Below are 24,433 nucleotides of genomic sequence, written 5' to 3'. Positions count from 1 at the left end.
TAAGTGGCTTTTCAGGAATACTTTGGATTAAATCACACCTCTCCTAGTGTTATTCATTCAAGGCTATGGTGCTCTGTTTGGAAACTCTCTGAGTTATGGATGAAAAGCCAAAGGTTGATCTCATTATTTGAACAAAAGGGATAGTTGTGAGTCTCAAGTTGCACGGCGGGGTCCTTGTGTTTTTTTGAGTATGTTTCCAGCTCGACAATTCTTCTTCTCCTTCGTGTCGAGCCTTTGTTGCTTTTTATTAATGTGCCAACCTGAATGTCTCAGCCTCGTGCTTCCTGCCCGTGTAGCGGCGCTCAACTGTGGAATCGGTGCATTTGTTGGAGGTGGCGGTACAGCCTCGGCGTGCGGATGGATGTGACAGCTGAGTGTTGAAGTGGGTGGCGCTCTCCTGGGACCCGATGGCAGGTGTGATCAGGCCCGTTTCTCAGCTTCTCCTCTGGCTCCCATAGGTGTCACGATGCTCCACCTGGCGTGTGAAAGCTCTCGGGGGAGGGATAGAAATCACAGCTGTGGAGGTGGCTCGTTTCATGAGCGCAAGCTAAAAGGTGGAGGTGATAAACTGCATGTACTTTTGTTACTATAATCGGAGGGCACTATCGTGTGGAGAATATGATCAGATATAGTATTAAAAAGGTCCCAGCGATGTTAAAACGAGTAAAAAAAAATCCATCCATTGAGATGAGTATTTGCCCTCAGGTTCTTCGCTGTCATGCCAGCTCTTAAGTCTAGAAGCTATAGCCTGACAACAAGCTAGTCTTTGTTCTTCGCCAGCTTGTTTTGCCTTGTGATGTAGCTAAAAACAAAAGAGCTGATGAGGGAGAACATTTTGACCTTTCTTAAAACTGGAATAGAAATATTATTCATAGAACTCTCACGGTTGAAAACATGTACTATGACTTTATTACTTTAAATTGAAACAGTAGGCTCATGCTAAATGCTCGGGTTCATTTAGCAGCACGCTTTTAGGTATTTTCAAAGAAGGGCTGAAAATATTAAGTTTGACACAAATAAAAATAATAAGGACAGAAAGGATAAGTGAAAATATCTCCCAAAAGCCTCTCCAATGAAAACTACACAGTTGCAATATATTCTCTGTACTTCATTAGAATTGAAGCAAAGTCCTGAAGCGGGACGTAACCATGTTCCTCCCCCCACGGCGTTCGTGACGTAAGGAAAGCCAACAGGAAGGAAGCACCGCTCACGCCTCCTCTGGGGCCGTCACTCTTTCCCGAGCTGGCTGTAGCCTGAGGACTGGGCATCTCTGGCACGCAGGGAGGATTTTCCGATCCCCTGCCCCGCTTTCAGATGCTCGTTAATCTGCCGGCTCTATTTTTATCTGCCCTCTCCTCCCACCCCCGGGCTCTCTGCCTTCACTCGCCTCCTTATGTCCGTCCACAGAGGAAGAGGCTGCCTCGGCAGGCCGGCAGCTCCAATTAGAGGCCTCTCCGCTGGGGATTGGGCTTGCTGTCCGCCTCTGGCCCCTCAGGCTCTCAGCCCGTCTACCTTTCTCAGGTTAGCCCCAGACGACGCCTCTCTCGTCTTTCCCTCCCTGTCTGCCACGTTACTCTCTGTCTCCCCCCTAGAGCTTGTGGCGCTCCACAGGGAGTATGGGGGAGTGAAAGGCCTTCTGTCGCCTGAGGGCTGGCTCTAGTCCCTCGACTGTACTTTGAGGAGAAGTTAACTGGTGCACCTTTCAGCAAGCCGCCTCAGTACAACTGCTGGAGACACGAACTGATCGCATTGTCACAGCTACTGTGAGCGTACAACGGATGGCAAACACTATTGTTAATCATCCGTGCAGAAAGGGAAAGGTTTTTACGAGTTCTGCACAACCATGATGACTCACTTTGTTTTAACCTGCGGAACAAGAGCATTTAATCAAAATGTTTTACGATTCAGTTTCCCACAACAAAAAATCTTTAGAACATAGTTGTTCATTAAACTGAAGTATAAAGGACCACTTTTAAAGAGACATTTCCTGGTGCTGCAGTTAATAAAACTATGTAATTGATTAAAATAAATTATTTCAGTTAACCTTATGGCTTTTAATTGATATATCACATGACTACTGACATTTTTGGTCAGTGTGTTGGTCAGGATGTTTCAACCGCTGCTCGCCTTATACACAACCCATTGTGTGTCTTGAATGGTCGTAGCTACGCCACATTCATCTGGGTCCTCTCATCTGGATCAGTTTTCCTGCAATCCGCCAAGAGAATAGCATCTTTTTTCCCAGTTTAGCCCCCACCCAAACTCCGCATGCTCACACCTTCTCCAACCCCATTAATCCCTCAGCCTCCCACTTCTTTATTTCCCTTCAAAGAGACAAGCGCTGCCCGTGACATCAGTCACAGGAAGTGAATCTTTAGCGTTGACTAATTTCCATCGATTGCCTCCAGACAGGCTTAGCAGACGAGACCCATTCCCACACAGAGCTGGCTGCTCTCATTTAAGTCTCCCCGCCTGCAGAAAACGCTTCACAATGAACGCAGTCAGCGCTTTTATCTTCTCCTCCACTCCTGCTTATTATCAAATAAATGCGCGGCATAGAGAGATACCCATTGACAGGACCGTGCATAATGACTCCTGGCTGTGTGAAATGGATTAATAAATAATGGTTGAGCATGGGGAGAAAACAGATTTGCCTCGTCCCACTACTTCGCAACAAGGCGGCATACAAAAATCCCCACAACACTCGGCTGGATTGTGCCGGACCACATCTATAGGAGCGCTGCTGCACGGAATTTAAAAACGCAAACCCGGCCCTTGAATGCTCCGTGGAATGCGTCGTAAATTAGAGGTGGGCTTTTTAAAATGTGAAGCGGAAAGCACATTAAAATCCGCTACATGATGTTCTACTGAATCCTCTAAAGGATCCCCTCCAAGAGACTCCTCTCCTGTGAGGATGGAGAGGTAAAAGCAGCCTATAAAAATGTCCAGGAGCAGAACTCCTCTGCAACCTGTATCCCCCCGTCTCGCTGCTGACAGAGCCGCAGCAGAAGGTAAATCAGTTTCCTTTTTTACTTCTGCTTTCACGCTCTCATGAGTATACCACAATTCAAACACACGTATCCTGCCGTTTCAATGTGCAAACTTGAATCGAACAGGCACACAGTCGAGTCCACAAACACCAGAGGCCTTCTTGTTTTCAACAAAGCATCCCCCATCCATCCCGTCGGTGACATATTGCTTCATTAACGCTCCCGGCTTTGTGTATATTGACAGCTTTTTTTTTCAAAATGGCAGAGAGTAAAAGTGTTCCCGTCGCTCGCTCTGAGGGGCTTAAAGCGACTATACAACCCAAACTGAGTGTGTGCTGGTGAAGTGAGCCCCTGACTGCCACAGTATCCCTGTGCTAAAGTAATAAGTCTGTCTGAGACACGGGGTGAAAAGGTCTCAATCTCCTTAACGCTAGATTAAGGAGCAGCTTGATCAAGGCGTCTTAAGTGCTTCATTTTGGAATCAGGATCGATAGCCGCTAAGAAGAATTGAGCTAGGAGCTTCGGCGGGTAGAGCTGATTGAATAGAGGCTAATGACTTCTCAGAAGCCCCTCTCACTGGAGGAATGGCTCCTACTGTATACACTTCTCGTGTTTTTTATTTTAGCAATTGAAATCCCTGTCCTTAAAAGAAAAGGTTATCCTATCCCCTAGCCGCTGTTGTCATAGCATCAGACAAAGTAACAGGGCCTGCCTCGTATTAGAGCTGACATGCTAACACACGGGACTAATGAAAAACATGTTTTCTACCAGGAGCGGCGACAACAGTCAGGCCGGCGTGACGTAGCGGGGGTCAATCCGGACCTATTTTGAAGACCCGCGGAAAAAACCTGTGCTTGTTTTTCTGGGCTCCCAATAACTGCCCGACCAATTATGTCTATCAACACTGCGCGCAGCCTCAATCGCCGTGATCCGACCAATCCCCACCCTGTCTCTGTGGTTTCAGGGTGAAACCCAGCTGAGGAGTGCCCAGAATTAACCAGGATTAGCCTTGGATTGTCGGGGATTACTCAGGCTGGAGAGGGATTAAGTATGATTGCCAGTTTGGGGTGGGTGTGTGTGGGCTGGCTGGCTGGGTGGGTGGGGGGTGCAGATGCATACAGCCACGTGCGAGTGCATCGGGGTGAACATGTGTCAAGTTGTGAAACACATAAAGTGACATAGTTTTTGTTGCAGTGTGTGTACAAAGCTGCCTGGACTGACAACTCTCAAACACACCAGATATGATTGGATTTCCAGATCTTACAGTCTGCAAAGACGTGTGGAACTGTCTGGAAAGTGTTTTCCCTCTATGGTGTGTCCAGGACACGGATATAATTTGATATTAGTTGTTGTGTAGAATTAATATAGGAGGCTTTTCTCTGCTCAGGCACAAAGCTCCGCTGAGAGGACTGCTGCTAACAGAGAGACAGTGAGAGGAAAGAGGGTGCAAAGGGTTACATCATTCCCGTTGCTATGCAACACAAACTGGATAATTTGCGATGGATGTAATTAACGTTAGCTAGCTATCCCGTACTAAAAAAGGGACGTGGGGGTTGAAAATAATAATAATCAAGAAAATTAGCCATTGCTCTGTTATTGCAATTCTGAAATGGAGGATGTGGGCACACGGCGCCCTGCTGAAGAGAACATGCCGTTTGTGGCCTTTTAAAAGGCTGCGTTGGAGACAACGGTCTCAATAAAATGTAGGTACAGGGGGGTGGACAAAATAACAGCAACTCACAGTGTAATTTACAACCACAGAGGGGAATTACACTCCCCGGTCTGATGCAATTTTAACGCAATCTGAAACAAAGCATGTATTCCTTGAGGGGTCTGCTGGATAGAATGAGACTGTTCAGATGTTCCTGTTATTCTGTCCAAACCCTACATGTGAAAGGGACATGATGAATACATCAAACCTCATGTGTAAAATACCCAGCCTGCGGAAACAGTTGAATGCTTTCTTCTGTAGGTCTGGGGGGAGCTTTGTGAAAATGTGAAAAAATAACTCTCGATGATGTTGCATTATGGGGCATGTAGTGTTTTTCCAGTGTGAGAGCTTGACTGCAGACTAAAAGGTCAGGCTATTCCGTAATTCACAATCAAAAATGATTTTCTATGAGAAGTGATACTTTGATTCTGCACCTTTCTAAAAGCTCTGTGGATGTAGTATCTTTTTTAATTATTCGTTTAAATAAAAATGTTATCAATATGACCTTCAACACTTTTTCTATAATTATGTTTTTACAGCTATGAATGTGCTGTGGATTGGATTATTCTGGCTACTCACCGTGTTCATCAACAGATCCATCACTTTCACAACTGAGCAAACTCCACCTGCTGATGTGATGCAGTTGGAAGCACTTGAAAAAATAAATGTATTGAACAACAACTAAGTTGGGATTGTACAGTCAATGTAATGCCAAGGTCAAGTCTAAACTTTGATGCTAAGTCATTTAATTAATAACTTACATCTAAATGCTCAGCTATAATTATAGGGTTACAGTTGAACATTCAGCTGTAATTATACAGCATAAGCGATGCAGAATGACACTGATCATGATGTAGTTTATCATCATATTGAGCAGAAACCAGTATGCTCAAACCCATTCATGAATTGTTGGCTGGTCTGGAGTTTTTGAGAAAAAGTGTGAGGCTTCTGTGTTTGGACAGATCTGTGTGTCCACGGGCCATTAGCCAACCACTGGACTGGCTATCCCCTGACTCAGTGGAAGCAGAAGTGTGTCAGGGTCAAGCTCAGTCACTATTAATGTACAATATACAGTAGTGGAGCTCGATACAGTGAAGCAGTCTCCCTGTAGAGGAGGAGGGAGAATGTGAGGACGGATTTAGTCACCGTTCTTTCCGCAACAGTCCATCTCCTCCTGCATTAGCAGAGAGGCAAAGGCTGAGAGCAGAGGGAGCCGGGTCTCCTCTCAGGAACACTCTTTCCGACAACTTAATAAATATATATGCTGAGGCAGCGACGGCCAACTACAGACGGCTGAGAGTCTACAGGTTTCCAACCAAAGACTGACAGTTTGCTAATCATTAACCCCTTTTAGACAGACGATTCCACTGTAATGGCGAAAAGGCGAGTCAAAATATGACGCAAACCAACCGTTTCGATAGAATGTCGTAGCGCTGCAATGGTGTCCGTGTTTAGATAGCACCTCGGTGTTGCGGAACGAGTGAGACGTCCCACAGCGCGGCCACGCTCTGGTCCACGGACTCGTCGGCCATGTGACGTATTCAATGAGCGCTGGAAATCTGATTAGCTCGATGCATCAAAACAACTACGAAAGGTGAACTTTTGCCCGTCTCGCAACAACTCTTCAACCGCAAGCGAAGTTGCTGTGCATCATATACATGTCGATGGGTATAATAGCGGCCTGGTATGAGCAATAAGCGGCGTTTTATCTTCTGCGGATCTACGCTCTGAGCTCGTTAAATCCGCCAGCGGCGTGTCGCCCTGGTAACGCGTCTTCACTAAGACGCGTTACCAGGGCGTCTTTTCCGCCTCTGGTGCTCGGAGCGTTTAGATAGAACGCCGTATTGCCTTGTCTCTGATGTGGCTCAGTTATTAATTTAATATTTCACATCAAGAACATCGTGTGATGAACTAGTTAATAGTCGTATAATATGACTGCCCCGTCATAAGAGCTAGATCTGATTGATTAAATGAATGTCTTAAGTGTGCTGATTGCTCAGTGTTACACTTACTGCCCATGTACCGAGGCTCCCTGCAGCGGCCCCGGGTTTGGATCCGCACTGTGGCCTACCCCTCTTTTAAAGCATGTCGTCCCTCTCTCTCGCCTCTTCCACTCTCACCCCTTCCTCCCGCAATAAAAGGCCAAAAGTGTAACTTTAAGAAATGAATGTGTTGCTGAGATGTATTTTTATACTATATTTGAAATGTTGCTGTTTTCATGACAAAAGCTCAGGAACTCCTCCTCAGACTAAAAATTGTTGGGTGACCCACCCCTCAACAAAGAATATTAAGACATAACCCCCCCTATTTTCCTCTGGTGGTTCATTCCATAAAAAACGAACGGTCCCTAATATTCTGTTATGCCTTTCCGCCTCAGTGAGCGTTTAGACTGATAACAGGGCGGAATAACGGAGGAATACTCCCGCAACGAAAAGGCTGTCTGAAAGGGGCTAGTGACATCTCCTGCTTTATAGCATTTTATTGCAATGATAACCTGGAGACTCTCTGTCTCCTTTTCGCATGTGATGATCCAATCCTGCACCGGAGTCACATTGATATATTGGACTCATTAAAATGATAATTAGGAAGTTCCATGATTTTTCATTTTGTCTTCGCCAGCAAACAAATAGAGGATAACAACAATCTCTGGTTTATTTTATCTTTCTCAAGGGCAAAGCTGTGCCCATCATGTTAAGGCCTTTACAGACCGGGTACGTGATGAAAGTGCAGAATACTTGCCGCTGAATATTAAGCATCAAAACTATAACCAGCTTCTATGTGAGTAGATGTGACCCTGTCAATGAAAGGTTTGAATGAAAGAAATTGTTACAAAAAAAGGCTCCCTTTTTTGCTGTGATTTGCGTGATTCAAAAAATACAGTCTACAAAAAAAAAACAATTATATATACTGTATATGTATATATATATATATATATATATATATATATATATATATATATATATGCACACACACACACACACACACACACACACACACACACACACACACAGACCACAATGCAAAATCTGGCACATTGAAGTACTGTACAATGTATCAGCAGGTAAAGGAACAGCAATATATTGTATAACACACACAGACTTGCACGCGCACACACACACACACACACACACACACACACACACTGCTAATCACAGCCTGGTACAGGTAGTGAGACACTGGGACTACTGGTGATTGAGCCTCCCTGGTGGATTGGAAGCAGGAATCTGACAGACTCAGATAAAAAGGCTGTTTGGAGTTGCCTGCAGCATCAAACAGCATCAGCCACCTCCCCTCCTACGCCCCCCCCCCCCCCCCCCCCCCCCCCCCTCTCCTCCCCACCATCACCTCCCCTCTATCATTTCTCCCTCTTTTGGTTTACTCTGTTGCCATGGCTACGCCCAGCCGGAGCCGTCATGTTGTGGAGGAACCTGTCAGGGCGCCGCTCTCAGATCACCTGATGCGGGTCGCCTCCACCGGCGGCCTCTTTCACACGCCGTCATCGTTCAATTTGCCTTTGATAAAGTCCGCGTTCCGTGGTGCGCCGCAGCTGAGGAGTGCAGTCGGCCCATTTCGTCGTTGTACGCCGTACGTTGAGCCTGTGCAATTCCACCGACCTTGTGTTTTGTTGAGCACCCCTCTGAACGGCAGAAAAGAACATAAATACATCTCTCCTATCCAATTTCCACGTCCGTGAAGAGAGTCTAGTCAAAGCAGCGTGATTTGAGTGGCCGATGGGATGAAAATACCTATTAGGAGTCATGCTGAGGGGATGGGAGTGTGTGAAGGGGGCTTCTCTACATGAATGAGAATAGCAGTAGGTAGGATGCAGGGCTGATTTGAAACCCACTTAAAGCCAAATTCCCCCTGTAAACATTTTGCGAGAAACATATTACCTGCTGCTGTGGGTGCTGTGCTTTTCGTAATACGCTGCAACAACAAAGAGCTGTCACCTCTTTCAGCTGGCTGTCCGGTGCACAGCTATGTGGCTCTAGTTTGGTATAGAGGGTGGTCTACATATGCTGACTTGCGCTGATCTGCATCTGCACAGATCTGCATCTCCTGCTGTTTGTTTCCGATATATTTGCTTGCCTTTTATTGCAAATGAAAGGATGGAGGGGGAGTGGGGTGGAAGTTGTGTAAGGTGATGAGAGAATGGATGTGGCGAAAAGGAGAGAATGAGCAATGTCGTGATCAAGAGACGCTGGGACACAGAGAGGGAGATGAATGGGGCTGAGAGCAGGAAAATTGGACAGGAGGCGGGGAGTGAATGAAGATAGAGAATGGCTCGAGATATCAGGAGACAGAGATTGTGAGCTATGTGCAGGTAATAAACAAGGCAGAAATAGATAGATATCTCCAGAGAGGAAAAAGAAAAAGTGTGTGATTGTGCGCATGGGGAAGACGGTTGGGGGGGTTTGTTCCTCACCCGCAAGATCAGAAAATAGCAGAAGAGTCGGAAAGAGGGGAGAAGGCAGAAAAGCAAGGAGAAGAAGCCGGGGAGAGTGTGAATAATGACACAAGCAGGAAAGATTTGGATGAACATGCTGTACTTAGACTAACTTGGCCAGCTGAGATGATGTGTATCCCTGCTAAGCTCTCCTTTAGGCAGGCTTAGATCTCATCAACTCACTCCAGGTTGGCACCGGCTTCAAATGCTGCTGTGGAGCCCTGGATTAACTATACAGCCGTCACTCAGACACTTAAACAGGGGTCTGTAGAGGCTTATCCTATACACTGCCCCCCCCCAACACACACAAATACACACCCACAACCGACATCCGTCCGTCTTCAAAGCTACTTGCAGGAAGACTTCATCATAACGATATATGCTGTCGTCGCCTACGGTCATGTTAATTGTGCCATGATTTTAAAAGAGGTTAAATGAGCATGTCCCTCTCCTCCTCCCTCGCCACGTTTACTTCCCCTCTATCTTATTCCAGGCCTGTGTTTTTTTTCTTCTTCTTCTTTCTGGTGCTCTTCCAGATCTGCTCCTGCCAAATCACGCCTCCCCCCTCCTTTCCCTCTCCTTCCCTCCCGCCCTGTCTCTGGCTGAATCTCAGGCCCTCATATTGGAGGCCCTTCAATCGATATGGGCTGTCTGTGATTGGGTTGCCTCGCGTGATTCATTTCTGTAACCTTGGTGATGGTTTGATGTGGAGGCTGCACCCGTGTCCATATTATGACTCAGTGAGCGCGTGTGGAGAGAGAGGCTGGTCAGGGGAGGTATCGATTGGTCCTTCAGTCTCCCTGCCCTCCTTGCTCTCCCTTGCATCTCCCTATCTTTCTTTAGACATCCTTTTTTCCTCACTCACAGTGCAGCCTTGATAGTTAGACCATAATTTGAAATGACTTTGTGTTCTCAAGAAAATATTATTTAACCTTAAATGTTCCCATGGGTGTTAATGCTTATCCATTTTTTTTCTCTCTCTCTCTCCCTTATCTGCTCCTTCCTCCCTCTCTCCATCATCTCCTTCCCTTCTTTCTTTCTTGTTCCAGAATTCAATCAGACACAATCTGTCCCTTCACAGTCGCTTCATCCGGGTGCAAAATGAAGGTACGGGAAAGAGTTCCTGGTGGATGCTGAACCCAGAAGGAGGAAAGATGGGGAAAGGACCCAGGCGACGGGCAGCCTCTATCGACAACGGCACCCGCTACCTGAAGACCAAGGGTCGCATCAGCCGAAAGAGAGCAGGAGCTGTAGGCCTCGGACGTGGACAAGGTCAGGGGGCCGGACCCACAATGCAAGGCTCCCCAGAGCATGGCAGTCCAGCAGGGAAAGGAGGTGTGGGCATGGGGGGTGAGGAGTATGACACCTGGACGGACATCCATTCCCGCACCTCCTCTTCTGCCTCCACACTGAGTGGCTGTCTGTCCCCAATCCTTGCAGAGGCAGAGGCTGACGAACCGGAGGAGGGTGGACTGTCCTGTTCAGCGTCCCCTCGACTGTACCCTAGCCCCACCAGTACCCGCTCCCCGGCCCTCGGCACAGGGGGCCACTGTCCAAGTGTGGAGCTGCCCCAGCTGACTGACCTGGCGGGGGCTATCAGTCTAGATGAAAGTGGCTACCCCCAGTCACAGCCAATCAAATGCAACGGTTATCCCTACGTGCCTGCACCCAAGGCAGAAGGCTCCTATTGTGGGCCCATGTATGGACAGCCTCCCATGGGCATGCTCCGGCATCACACTCCCATGGAGACCATCCAGGAGAATAAGCCAATCAGCTACCAGCGCCCAATGAGGGGCTACTCAGAGAACAACGCCCTGCAAAGTCTGCTTACTGGTGGTCCTCCATACTGCAACAAAGACACAGTGCTGGGTCAGGGACGAGAAACACACACACTAATGACACAGGGGACCAATGGCATTCACAGCCAGCACAGCCACAATCAGAATAGCAGCCACAATCACAACCACAATCACAGCCAAGAGCATGCTCACAATCCCAGTCTACACAATGGCCATGGTTCAGTCCATGACCAGAACACAACCCACCATCAGAACCACAATCAGGGTCACAAACACCAAGCCAGCCTCGACTACAGCCACAAGCCCCTCCCTGCCCACGACTACGGTCCGAGTCACGAACACGGTCACAGTAACAAAGTAAACGCCAGCCATGATCATAACCCTCGATCCAGCCAGAGTCATATGCACAACCACAACCCCCATAACCCTATGCACAGTGGGCCACACCCCCAGGCCCTCTCCCCAAGGGTTAGCACCGACATCTTGCAGCCCTACAGCCTCAAGACCTCAAACCACTATGGGCCCAGACCTCACCTCCCAACATCGCCGTCCCTGCCACCCAACCCTGCTGGCGTCATGGACGTTCCCCAGGACCCCTGTCGCCTGGCATCGGCACCTCACCCCCGTCACCAGCCTTACCCTGGAGCTCACCATCATGGTATGACCGATTCCTGGCATGGCTTCTATCACAACAACCACCAACCGGGGAACGCTGGTTACCAGGGGCAACAGCACAACTCCCACAGTAGAATGGCTGCCAACCTGGAGATGGAGAATGTCGCTAATAGCCTGGACTGTGATGTAGACTCCATCCTGCTCAATGACTTTATGGACACAGAGAGCATGGACTTCAACTTTGATGGCTCTCTGTCCCAAGGCATGGGCATGGGGATGGGAATGAGTTTGGGGGCATTTGCTTGCCCTCCACCAGCACACAGCCACCAGAGCTGGGTGCCAGGGTGAACTCAGGCCCAAGGGTTTGAATACACATGACCGGAAAGCTCACCCACTGGGCCAGGCTGCTGGTGGGCTGTACCCTTGGACTGACTGACTGTGATTCTGTTTCTCTGAGACTGTAGAACAAAATACATATTGTCATTTTGTTTCCTGGGGACTCCGTATAGCCCCACACCCCCCCTCCACCCTGTTTATAAACCCTTCTGTCTCCATATTGAACCTGCCCCCAATGAGCCCAGTCCTAAAGCTCTTCTTGTTCATGCCCTTCAGTTTTTGTTTTGTTTTGTTATTTTCATGGTCTCCACCCAATCTGGTACTGCCTGTCCTAAGCTCTCACGCACTTTACATCCATCCTCTCCATACAGATGCAGTAACGCAAAGACCAGGCAAAGTCACGTTTGTGTGTTGGCTTACGTTTAATGTATGCAATCCACCTTACAGTATTATCTCCTTCTACAAAGGAGGTGTTGTTTTTGACTTGAGAACATGATCAAACAGCTGCATAAATATCTTTCAATGCAGAGGTGCTCTCAGATTTGGGGTTAAAAGGCGGAGGAGGCTTTGAGGTTTAAGGAGGAAGAAAAAAAAGGAGGTCTTTTAGAAGAAGAGAGAATAAGACATACGGGGATGATGGGATAGAAAGGAAGGGAACTCCAGGATCAGGAAGACGGACTCCCTGGTGGACAGTGGTGTTTCATGTTTGGTTCAGTGCAGGACAGTCATACATCAGGCAACCATCAACACCACCACAATGAAATGCAACGTCCCTTCTTTAATCTCCAAAGTAATGCCGGAGTGATGCATCGCTATTGCAAATCTAATGCGCCACTCTGGGTTTTTCACCCCCCCCCCCCCCCTCGTTTCTCTCCCTCAACTCTGGACACACCGGCTTAATGTGTTTTGGCGAAAGTGATGATTAAAGTCACTCTGCACTAAATGGGGGAGGGATTGAAAAGGGTGGTGTTGGAGAGGGGGGCACTGATAGGAAAGGAGAAATGCAAATATTCCCTCTGTGCCTCTTCCTCTCCATTTTGTGGATTTATGTAGCTTTCCCCGTAATGAAATAAGCAACGATCAGAGCCTGCTGTACATCCTGAGGAGCTCTCTGATTGGCCTGCGCTGGGCTGCCTCGGCGTGGCTCCTTCACCAGCTGACCCCAGAACAGCTTACCGAGCAGCTGTGGTCAGGCCTGGATGTTGATGGAGCTGCCGTTCTCAGACCCCAGTCAACCTTGTCTAATTCACTAACACCCAGGTTCAAGCCCACTATGTGCTTTTACTCCTGCGAATTGCACACTGATGAACAGCGTCAGCAGATTACTATTTGGTGCTATCTCCTCTTTCCAGGCTCCCTCCTATCACACCGCCCCATCCCGAGGTTACTCGGAGGGTAAACAAGAGTAATTAACCGCCAAACAAGATGGATGATTTATGCAAGTCTGTGTATTCGCTCATCGGTACAAAGTCATAATTCTTCCCCCCGCCAAGAACAAGGAGGGCGATTTTTTGAGAGGTGACGCCCAGCGACAAGGTAAAGCGGCTGGCAAGCGGTGTGCTTACTTATATTGTCCTTAGAGTCCTTCACGCATCCCCTTTACAAGCGTTCCCCCGCTCCGTCCTGGCCATAGCTTTACTTTGCTGTTGTCTTTTCTCGTGCTCGTTCTGTGATTGTGCAGTTGTCTGTCCTGTTTCAATACAGCATGGATACAAGCTTTTGTGTGCATTTTTATCTCTTTCCCATTCCCAGAGGGGCAAAGACAACAGGCGAAGGGGGCATTCGCCAACCCTTGTCCTGGCACCTGTCCCACTTGAGATAGAGAAAACAAAAGAGCGAAGAAAGGTAGATAGATAGAGAGAGCCTGAACGAGAGGGAGGGAGCTACATGAGTAGGCAGGATCTGTGAGACTGAAAGAGATTTTCCAGCTCAGTAGCTTTCTGTAGAATTGGCTGTTTGAATCAGGCCAAATGTCAAGTGCTACTCAGCCAGCTTCAGCGAGCTTTGACCAGAAAAGCCACTTCTCCCTCCTGATCAAGGACAATGACGGGTATTTCCATACACATTTCTTTTGCTTTCTTCTTCCCTTTTCATGAGTTAAGATGGCCCATTGTTGTAACCCAACTGTAATTTGTTCTCTGGCCTGTGTGCACTTGTGTGTCAAGCTTCTCGTGGGTGTGCGAGTGTGTGTGTGTGTGTGTGTGTGTGTGTGTGTGTGTGTGTGTGTGTGTGTGTGTGTGTGTAGCACAGTGATTTACAAGAAATGATTAAGGGAATATTGTTGAGAACTAACTTGTCCTGGTATTGTCCATGCCTGGATGAGTGCAGCATACATAATATATACAGTTTATATTTATTGGTTAGGGAGATGGGTCTTTGGAGGAACACTCAGACCCCTCACTGCTTTGTCTTCTTGATGACAAAGAGGCAGAATGCTATTTCAGTTTGACTACATTTCATTCTGTACATAATCTATATTGAGAAAATTGTATTATAATTTTTTTGCAAATATCAATTTCTTTTCTAAAATGATGTATCTGCTCATCTGGTGACCGTAAAATGAATAAATAAAAAACAAACAAATAAGATCCTTTTTCTGTGTCTCTTATTTGCACACACAAGCACATGAGCACTATCGTCAGGTGGAACCTTGGTTTCTCTTATATGAAGTCTAAAAAGGATTTTTTAAATCAGACCCACATCAACAAGTCAATGTAACTGTTTTACTGAAAAAAGGAAGAAACATCAGGATCCAGCTTCCTGTATGGAGAGGCATCTAGTAATAAATAATAATAATAATAATAAAAACTACATTATGGGGAATCAGAATAACAGTATTCAGTCAATTAAGTACAAATCTGTGAAATATTGAATCGTTTAATTTTTTTGCCATCATTTTTTGCAGTTATAACAACATTGCACTCAGCAAAGCAGTGCAGTGGAAACCTGGAAACATCGCTACAGTGACGGGCCAAGAGACAAAACCATGCACCGTGACAATATAATAAATAAACCAATTTATTTGGAGATAAAATGAAAAATGAGCACACCTGAAATGTTGAAAATAATTCTTCATCGCACTGGAGGTGTGCAAACGTGTACAACAGGTCAAAGTTGAACTTAGGAGTCCGTTTACAATCTGTAATGGATGTTTACGACAGATATGTGTGGTCTTACTGTTCACCTTGGTTTTTTCTTCCAATTACATGGCACTAATCTCAAGGTTTGTTTACAACCTGATCGTCTGACTGCTCGTGTTCCTCGCCCTATCTGACATTCTATGCATGAAAAATCACCGGAAGTTGAGTTATGAGGTTGCCACATTAACGGTATCATCACGCAGTTGAACTCAGTATGTAAATGTATCACAAGATGTATCATTAGCTGCGAGCGTGTGGGTGTACGCATCTATTTTTGAGTTTGTACATGAAAGTGTGCGTATGGCCTGTGCGGTTGTGTATATGTTTCTATAGAGAACATGTTTGTCTGTGTAAGGGAGCTAGGAGGTAATTGTGTGTGTGTGTGTGTGTGTGTGTGTGTGTGTGTGTGTGTGTGTGTCGATAATGTATGTGTTTTTCAGAGTTTACATGTGTGTGTTTGTGCGTGTCCACATGTGTGTTTAACAGAGTGTGTATGATGGAAATGAGTTTAACACACTATATCACCCCAGTACCTCAGTTTTGGGACTGTTTGAGTGTGTATTCGTGCGTGTTTGTGTGTGTGTGTGTGTGTGTGTGTGTGTGTGTGTGTTAGTCGTCTAGCGCTTGTGTGATAAGGCTCGTTAGCAACCCGATGCCATGCCACAGCTGTGTCTGTCCCAGCGGAGGCTTCCTCACTGAGGGACTGACTTGCATCTGCACCGCCATACTGTGCTATACACACACACACACACACACACACACACACAGCTGTGTCCTCGTCACCCCCTCACCTCCATTGCCGTGTGTGTGGCGTGAGCCTGCAGAGAGAGAAAGACAAAGTAATAAATGGTTAGTTGGCAGCAGCTCACCTGACAAGATGGCTGATCCCTGTACACCTGGGAAGATGGCGGCACCCAGCGCTACACACACACACACACACACACTGTCAGAAACCAATAACAGCTCTCCATCATCCCCAGCTCATGCCGTTGTATAAAATATGCCTCTCGGATTCTAGTTAGTTCATCTGGTAGAGAGGGGAAGGTTGGTGTGAGACAGAATGCATAATAAGGACGGGCTCCTGCTGCACTCCATGCAAATGTGAAGCCTGACGTGTCAGAGCTGTGATGGATCTGTTCTGACAGACACGGTGACAGCCTGGTGACAGCAACTTTAAAAACAGACACCCCTTCCCCTTCTCCCTCTCTCCCACCTCATATATATTTACAACCGGAGCATCCTAATGCACTTTTTCCTCCCTAATCTCCCATGTTCTCCTGCAGCTAGTTCAGAGACACGCCGCCGAGTATGGAATTTTGTGATCTGACAAAGGTTACGGGCTGATATGCAAGCTCCGCACCAGTGTACGGTATCTGCATAAACCGTGCGGTGCTGCATAATGTGTAGGGTCTGTCAGTAAATATTAGTGAGAAACACTCAAATCCACTGAATCCCAAGAAACTGCTCTGACTGGAAATCAATCCCTTCTGAGATCATGCAAGCTAATGGCACAGCTTCCTAAATAAATAGTACATTATTAGCTTTCTATAATCATTGTATGTCGAACAAGAGAAACAGAAATGATTTGTCAAAAGCTGTATCATCAATCAACAAACACTCAAATGCATTAGAAAATGAATACCTTCTGCCTCCCTTTGTTATACCTATCAAATATGCTGATGACCTCACGGTTCTGATGGGGTAGCTGGCTTGACTCAGAAGGCCTTGGATTGTGGTGGAATGGAGACAGGAGAAGGGTGCGAAGACCATGGATATGAATGTCTCTAATCATCTGATCCGTCATGGGATGCCCACATCAAGTATTATGCTCTCTCACGGACAAAGACTTGGGACTTGAGCTGGTGATGTGACATTCTAAAACAAAACATACCTGACCTTCATTCGCCTGGTTCTTGAGTGTGTCAGCCCTGTTTGTGGTGGGCTGACAAAAGGCCTCTCTGAGGAGCTGGCGAGTGTTCAAAAACAGTTCTGCAGGATCGTTCCATCTTCGCTTCTCCAGTTGATCCAGAATGTTGCAGCATGTGTCCAAGAACTATGAAAATAGATCATATTTCTCCCGTATTAGCTTCTCTGCGTTGGTTCCCTTTAAAATCCACTATGCTATTACTGCTTTCATTTTATGTATCATTTCTTTCACATGGATTGACGATGTTTTTATTTTCTTATGTTGTTTATTCTATACACATCCATTGCACTTCGGTTTCTGCACTTTTCATTTGGTTTTGTTAAAGGGTTCTTTTCAGGACTTTTTCCTCACCAGATGTGAGGGTCCAAGGACAGAGGATGTCATGTCTTGTACAGATTGTAAAGACCTCTGAAGAAAATGTGTGATTCGTGATGTGTGGCCGTATAAATAAAATCGGATTGAATCCAATTTAATTGAATTGAGTGAAAGGCATGATGAGGCCAACCTGCTAACCCTCACCAACGCACTCAAGGACAGCTTGTCGGCCCAGGGAATCATAACGCCCATGAGGAGAACCAAAATACATGAAGTTTTCTATTCCTTGTGCTCTCAGATTGTTCTGTAAATGAAAATATATTTAGGGTTCATGATCTTAATTCAATGCTCCTGCATATGATGTTGATCCCTGTTGCATTTCAGGATTCAGAAAACCTGTCAAATTTTAATAAAAGAAGCTGATTTTTTCTAAAAGACTAAAAACTGGTCTTTACCGCCTTATCTTTGTCTGGTGTTAAATTCTAGAGTCTTTTAAGGGGAAGATTGTGATGTCTAACAGATTATTATTTTCCCTAAAAAATGTTTTGCATATATGATCTGCAGATCTAACAAGCTCCACAAACATTTCTTATTTCTGATATCATTTTGGTGAGTTTATGGTTATAATAGAAGGGAGTTACATTCTTGATGCAGTTGCATACATCAAAGCAAATTCAGCCAATCACCTGCAATACTGTACGGTAATGAGCTAACAATGTTATGGTGTTAACATTGAAGTGATATACTGGGATTAACAACTCTGAACGCCCACACAGATATTTCACCTACCTGTCATCACATTACAGTACCAATATCATCAATCACTACCAAACAAATCCTGCCCACGACGGAAAATAAACTAGACAGAGATTTCTGATAGATGGAGGAAAAAAAGGTGAAGACGGGGAACACTAGCTCATCTTCTCCCTCCGGACACGGTAGGCTGGCATCAAATCATAAACCATTCTCTGAGTGTATTCTTAGTTAGTTAAACAGATGTTTACTACAAGTCAATGTCGGTGAGAATTCATTAAGCGGAGGTATTGTTGCTATGGTTACCATAACAGTTGAATATATGTTGTGCATTCATTTGAAACGGCTTTAAACTGCGCTTCAAGGCTTTGTTTAATGTGTGCCATTATGCAATGATAATGACACCTGCCAGCTAATCAGAAACGTCTTTCATGGCCATTCTTTGATTGGATATGAAAAAAAACAAAACATACAAAAGCAACATTTTTCCACATTTACTTTCTCTTCCACAGAGGATGTTAAGTGCTGGTGGTTGGCCTACAATCATGCTGTACGGTTAGGTGTCCTGATCCAGTCTCGGTGGCCTGCTGACCCCCATGCAGCTCCCAGAGAGACAGGACGGGCTGATGGGACTTCCTGCTGGTGAGCGTGTTGCATTACGCTCACTGCTGCGGTTTATTAAAGCAGAGCCTCCCCAGGGATTCAGCTGATGGCGAACATCAAAGCCGTGCCTGGTGTATTAGAACAGCGAGAATGTGGGTGGAGGTCATCTCCAATGAATTCTGCCTCATATATGGGACAAACGCCTTCAGCACGTTGCATGAATGCTCATTATCAATTCATGGAGCACTGAACACTCCCGGTTTCTCTTCAAATTCTCCTTTTTTCTCCCTTGTCTTTAAAGGGAGTTGAGTTTTTTTCTTCTTCTTCTTCTTCTTTTTTGAGCATGAATTTCGACAATTCAAACTTCCGCTCAATGACAAGCTACGAGTCCCACGCTGGAAAAAGGTCCCATGTGTTTGAAGCATCTAGGCCGCTCCATCTTTTTGATCAGCAGCTCGGCTGTGAATTCTGCAGATCAGAAAGTGGATCAGAGGCTCCCCGGGGACCGCCATTTACGCCTGCCACCAGCGGAGGATAGAGAACGTAATTAAGAGTTTGTTAAGATGCCCAAATTCCTTCTCATTTCCACCCGCCTCCCTCCATCCGCCTCCCATCCCTCCTCCTCCTGCTTCCAGTAGCTCTGATCTCGCCACAGATTAAACCTCTCATTCCCCGAGAAGACGGGGCCGTGGAGGGGAGCCGCATCTCCAGCCACACAGGCTGATTATCTTAAAGAGTAATTAGCGAGTGTGACAATCTCACAGACGGAGCACGGTGCCGACATGATGGAGATGGATTATTCTGACTGGGGTGTACGCAGGCCCCTCCGAAAGGCACAAGAAAGAGGAGTGCATGTGCTGCGTGCGTGTTAATTATCAGTGTCACTCACTCTTTATGTGTCTTTATGTGCTTGTTAGTAATTACTGCTCATGTATGTGTACGTATCAGTGGCAGTCAGTCAGTCAGCGAGCAACTTCAAACCACCGCAAGGCAACAATTATCCCCCTCAATGATATGCAGCTCGGGCTCGGTACATACTGTGTGAGATTTGACACTAAATGCTAATTGATGTGGAAGTTGATTGTTACTTCTGTGGGGGAGGGTGAAGACTTGAAAACAGACTTTTCGTGCATAGAAATGCGTTCCGGGTGGGTCAGTGTGAGAATGCATTTCATATTTTATTAGCGTTACAGGTCTAATCCACAGGAAAACAAAGACAAAGGAAATTAGCATAAAATACATGTAGGCAAAGAGGGCTTCAAATGCCTTGTGTAGGAATATCCATTTTTTTTATTGCATTGTTCCTCATCATCATTCCTTCCTACCCTCAACTTGCTCTCAATATTAAAAATAATAGTTAAATTAAATTATTTTTTAAATCAGTGGAGACTAATTGGAAGAAGGGCTCGAAGAGCTATTAAAAATGAATTAGCTTTAATGTGCATATGAGGGAAAAGTTGAAGAGATATGTGAGGTAATTAGACACCGTCATGACATCGATATTTTACAGGGGTAGTCGCGCCGTGATCCATACAGAAATAACAAAGGAGACTGAGTAGACACTGGTGGTGGTGAAAGAGGTAAGGGCAAACCCAGCTGGAGATCTGGATGGATCTGATCCGGAGTCAGTTGTGCAAAATACAAACTTTCGTCTTTTTTTACAGGGTGGAGATTTACACGTGAATTAAAACAGTGTTCTAAAGGTCCGTTCTTGTCTCTGATGAGACCTTGGAAGGATCCTTTGGGCATCTGGTTCTGATGGAGGTGACAACAGCAGAAACAGAAAAGCATCTCTCTCATCTTTGTTAAACCTAGATGAACTGAACGGAGTGAAACCCTCAGTAGGCTGATTGAGTTGGAAGCAAGAAAGGACATTCTAAAGTGAGAGAAAGCATTAAAAATGGTCTTCCCATCTAAACTTTTGTCATGCTTCAGAAGCAATAATGCATTTATAAAAAATTACTTGAGAAAGAAAAGTTCCCAATGATCTTTCATAGCGACTAGAAAATCATCCAAATCATTCAATTGCCTCACAGATCACTGCTGGTATTTTAAATTTCAAAATAAATCAGTGCGTGTCTGAACAAATCTTTTCAATCCTTTCTTTCTCTTCATTAATTAATTTCATTAATTCAGTGAAGGAACAAAGCCACGGGTGTCCTAATCAACTCGTGTCCTAGTTTATGTCTAATGGAATTTATCGGGCTTGTCTTTATTTAGATACCATTGACAGTAGTCTGCTGAGGGAAGAAATCCATTTGTCCAGTTATTACCTTCTGGCCTGCCTGCAGTGGCTCATTGGTATGCACCCTACTGTACACACACAGATCATCCGTCTATGTAAAAAGTAAAGAATTAGGGTTTTGATGGGGGGTGCTTTAGAATATGAACCACGGAGGCAAAGACCAGGCTACATATTGGATCGTCCTTTTTTTATTCATGTTCACTGCATAGTTTTATTTTGCTACTCAGCTCTCCTCTCATTTCAGATCACTTCCTGCCTTTGTGTGTTTTCCCACCAGTTTTGATTGTCCTGATTAGTTTCACCTGTCCCTGGTTAGTCCTGCAGTCAGCTCACCTCCTGCTCAGCTGGTCTCACTTCCTGTTTTCTTGGCCAATTTGTCTTTTCACCAAGTGTCCAGCGGTCCACATCTTAGAGATCCCTGGACCCCCAAAATATAATCATAACATAATCCGTAATAATCTGCGCTGCTCTAATTGCAAATCAAAGGATCCCCTGAATATTAGACCAAAGGAGAACATTGAATCAATTTGATTGCTTTCAGGGGTAGCATAGTAGGAAAAACAACATGGGCATAGGCTGAAATATACTGTTTCAGCTCCATCCTTTTATATAGAAGCTAGTCAGCAAGCTGGCTCACTGTGGCCACACGACTAAATGATTTGCCAGACCAGTCAGAGGGACTGAGGGGAAGTAACAAAAAGTTGAAGGTATTTTAAAACCTAAAGGATTTTGGGCTTTTGAGAAAACCTTTGAGGCCCCCCTCCCTCCCCCTCCCACGCTCTACCAATGCAAGCATCATCGTGTTTATAACTGATGTTGCTGTTGCAGCCCCCATCTGTAGAAGATCCGAATGTTCCTAGTGTCTATTTTTCTGTGCTTGGTGTTCCTGTACCCTGCCTTTTGGATTCACCAGTTCACCTCCCTGCCGGACCTCCAGTTTCATTTGGACTTTAAGTTTATTTCAACAATAAATCATTGAACTCTTCCTGCTGCCTCCTCATCGGTTTGCATCTGTATCCAACCCTGCGTCTCCTGAGACTGTTACTATTCCATTTTTTTGCTCTACTACATCTATTATTTATTAACATCTATAGTTACTACTTCCAAAGTATATATCATCATCACTAATATATGAATAGAATATGTTGCTGGTTTTCTTTATTGTTTAACCCGTTTTCTGCTCGGACACTGAAACTCCTAATGACCATTTCAACATGCAATGGATAGATATAGATGGATATTTACTCATCATCGTGGTGTAAACTACATTATGATTGATTGCATGTGTGTGTGTGTATTATTTCTTGGTCTGTAACACACGCTGAACTCCTAGCGCTTCTCTGCTGTCCCTGGGACGTTTTCTTGTTGAGTCCATGTTGAGATGCCAAAACAAGCAAGAGGGAAAACAGATCAATGAAACACCGTATCAGATGATGGAAAAAGCTGCGAGAGCGGAGAGAGCGGAGCGTTGGGGGAGAGGAGTGAAGATCAAACTGGGCAAACAAGAGTGACATCATCGCCTCCTCGCAACCACCATCGCAGTACAGATGTTGATGGTGGATCGGTAATGACCCGACTTTAAAGTGATTTTATAAACCTCAGATCTTTGCGTTCCAAGAAATATACGAGCGTTAATCCATTTGATATCTTCCTAAAGCTTTTTTTCTCTTTTTTCCAAACTGATTTAATGCAACTGTAATTAAACCAGTAACCAGTGAAAGTTGTAATCCCTGGTTTTAATTGGTGACAGTAATGTGTAGTAACAGTAAAAAATACAGGTCCAAACGCATCCTGAGCCGCTACAGAAAATATGAAAATACACTCGACACAGTGTCCCAATTCAGTCGCCTGCGAAGGACGTGGCCTTCATGGTCTATGTCAGCCAGGTCCTTTTGAAGACCTGGTCTATAGAGGATTGTCCTGTCACCTTTTGTCACTCCCATCACCTAGCAACCAGCTGCAATTGACAAGAAAGAGCATAAAAGAGGTAACTAACATGATATAATTAAAAAGGAGCCAGAGACCATATTTTATTCTTTTTATTTCATATAATGGTGGAGGATATGCTTCGCCATTAGCCCATGATGTATTTTCAGGTGAGCGTAAATTCTGCCACCTGCTGCTAATCCTCTTGCCATTGCCATGTTCATTCAAATCCAATGGTCACTGGCCTGCAATGAATCTTAGGATATGTTGGGCTGTGAAGGATCCGTTGGCTGGACGCAGGACATTGCATTTCAAGGAGTCGTATTGTAACACCCATTTCCCCCCCAAATTCAAATTATGAACCTATATGCAAGTTTTTAGACAAAGGAAACCCAGCTAAACATAGGCGATAGACTCCTTGGCCATTGTCAGTCGGCGAGTATGACTTTCTCTCACGTTCAACTTCACACGCCAGAAATGGCTATACGAATATGTCTAGCTTCATTCATAACATTGACATTTAAAAAGAGATTGACTGACCTGTCTGAGAAATGCAGGGAAGAAAACAATTCAACAAGCACTTGGGACCAAACCAAGAATCAGAATCACAGTTTTTCTTCTCAGGCTCATAATCCACAGTGTGTGTGTGTGTGTGTGTGTGTGTGTGTGTGTATGTGTGTGTGTGAGACACACAGTGTGTGTGCATGTTAAGACTAAGGTTTGTATGAGTCCTAAATTGAACTTCAACAAAAATTCTGTAATAAATGCTGATTTTTCTCCATCCCAACATGATTAAAACGAGATGTGTGAGGAAACCTGCTGTATCAGATGGAGGCTGAGAGGCAGGCGGAGGGAGTAGGAGGAGTGTTACATTGGATGGCAGGTATATTGCAACTATCAGAGGACTCATCTTCCCCAAAACACTGTCCGCCTCCAGACTTTGCTCTCTTATTCTTTTGGTGAGGGGGGTGATTCTCCTGCAATTCCCGAGGTGGCAGCCGGCGCTATCATGTCACAGTCATGCCATGCAGCTCCGGCTAGCTTGAAACAGGGGGAGTGATGTTGAGCCAGGCGATAGACATCTCATTACACTTTCATATGCTGCTAACCGCCGCGGGGTCGGCTGGCTGGTCAAAGAGAGCTGAACACGGCTTCACTGATTCAGACGGCTGCTCTTCTCTGCACACCCAGAGGCAGGTACTTCACTCTTTTCCCCCACGTTAATTAATTTCCTGACGCGTCACTCCTCGTCGCTCCCCTGCAGTAATGTCTTCTGCTCTGTGTCCCGTGGCTCTGCTTTTATCAAACGGCGAGATGTTCAACATCAAAACAGTGCAACCCCAGTGCTGAAGGGGGCGAGCCTGAGCCTCCTCGTCCGGCGTGGCCGAGGTTTGACCCAGCCCGGCGTCAGTCGAGCTGCCAGCCAGAGTGCACATGGCATGACAGTGTCTCTCTGTCTCAACCCCAACACTGGAGTCATTCTTTTCCCTGCCGGGCCGGTCCCTGCAGCAGGCCGGGCATATGGCTGACATGCATCGCCCGGGGTTACGCCTGGGGGCTGGCGTCCCTTCTCTGAAGGCCTCGGCTCCCTGGAGAAGCAGGTGGTGCCAGATAACAGCTGCTGGA

General features: G+C 45.7%; 2 protein-coding genes across 2 annotated transcripts in view; one reads left to right on the top strand and one right to left on the bottom strand.

Annotated features, from left to right (window-relative positions):
- Positions 1-14,476, top strand: part of foxo6b (forkhead box O6 b) — a 36,920-nt gene extending 22,444 nt beyond the window's left edge. The window contains exons 2-3 of the mRNA XM_084032404.1: positions 10,198-14,101; positions 14,144-14,476. Of these exons, the coding sequence (XP_083888530.1) occupies positions 10,198-11,910 (1,713 nt within the window). The 3' untranslated portion in view covers positions 11,911-14,101; positions 14,144-14,476. The remainder of the gene's footprint in view (positions 1-10,197; positions 14,102-14,143) is intronic.
- nr1d2b (nuclear receptor subfamily 1, group D, member 2b) overlaps positions 1-24,433 on the bottom strand; it is a 352,544-nt gene that overhangs the window by 197,171 nt on the left and 130,940 nt on the right. The window lies entirely within an intron of this gene.

The sequence above is a fragment of the Eutrigla gurnardus genome, assembly GCF_963514095.1.
Source record: "Eutrigla gurnardus genome assembly, chromosome: 17".
Lineage (NCBI taxonomy): Eukaryota > Metazoa > Chordata > Actinopteri > Perciformes > Triglidae > Eutrigla > Eutrigla gurnardus.
Note: the sequence above shows the minus strand (reverse complement) of the source record. Positions and strands in the feature narration are given on the sequence as shown.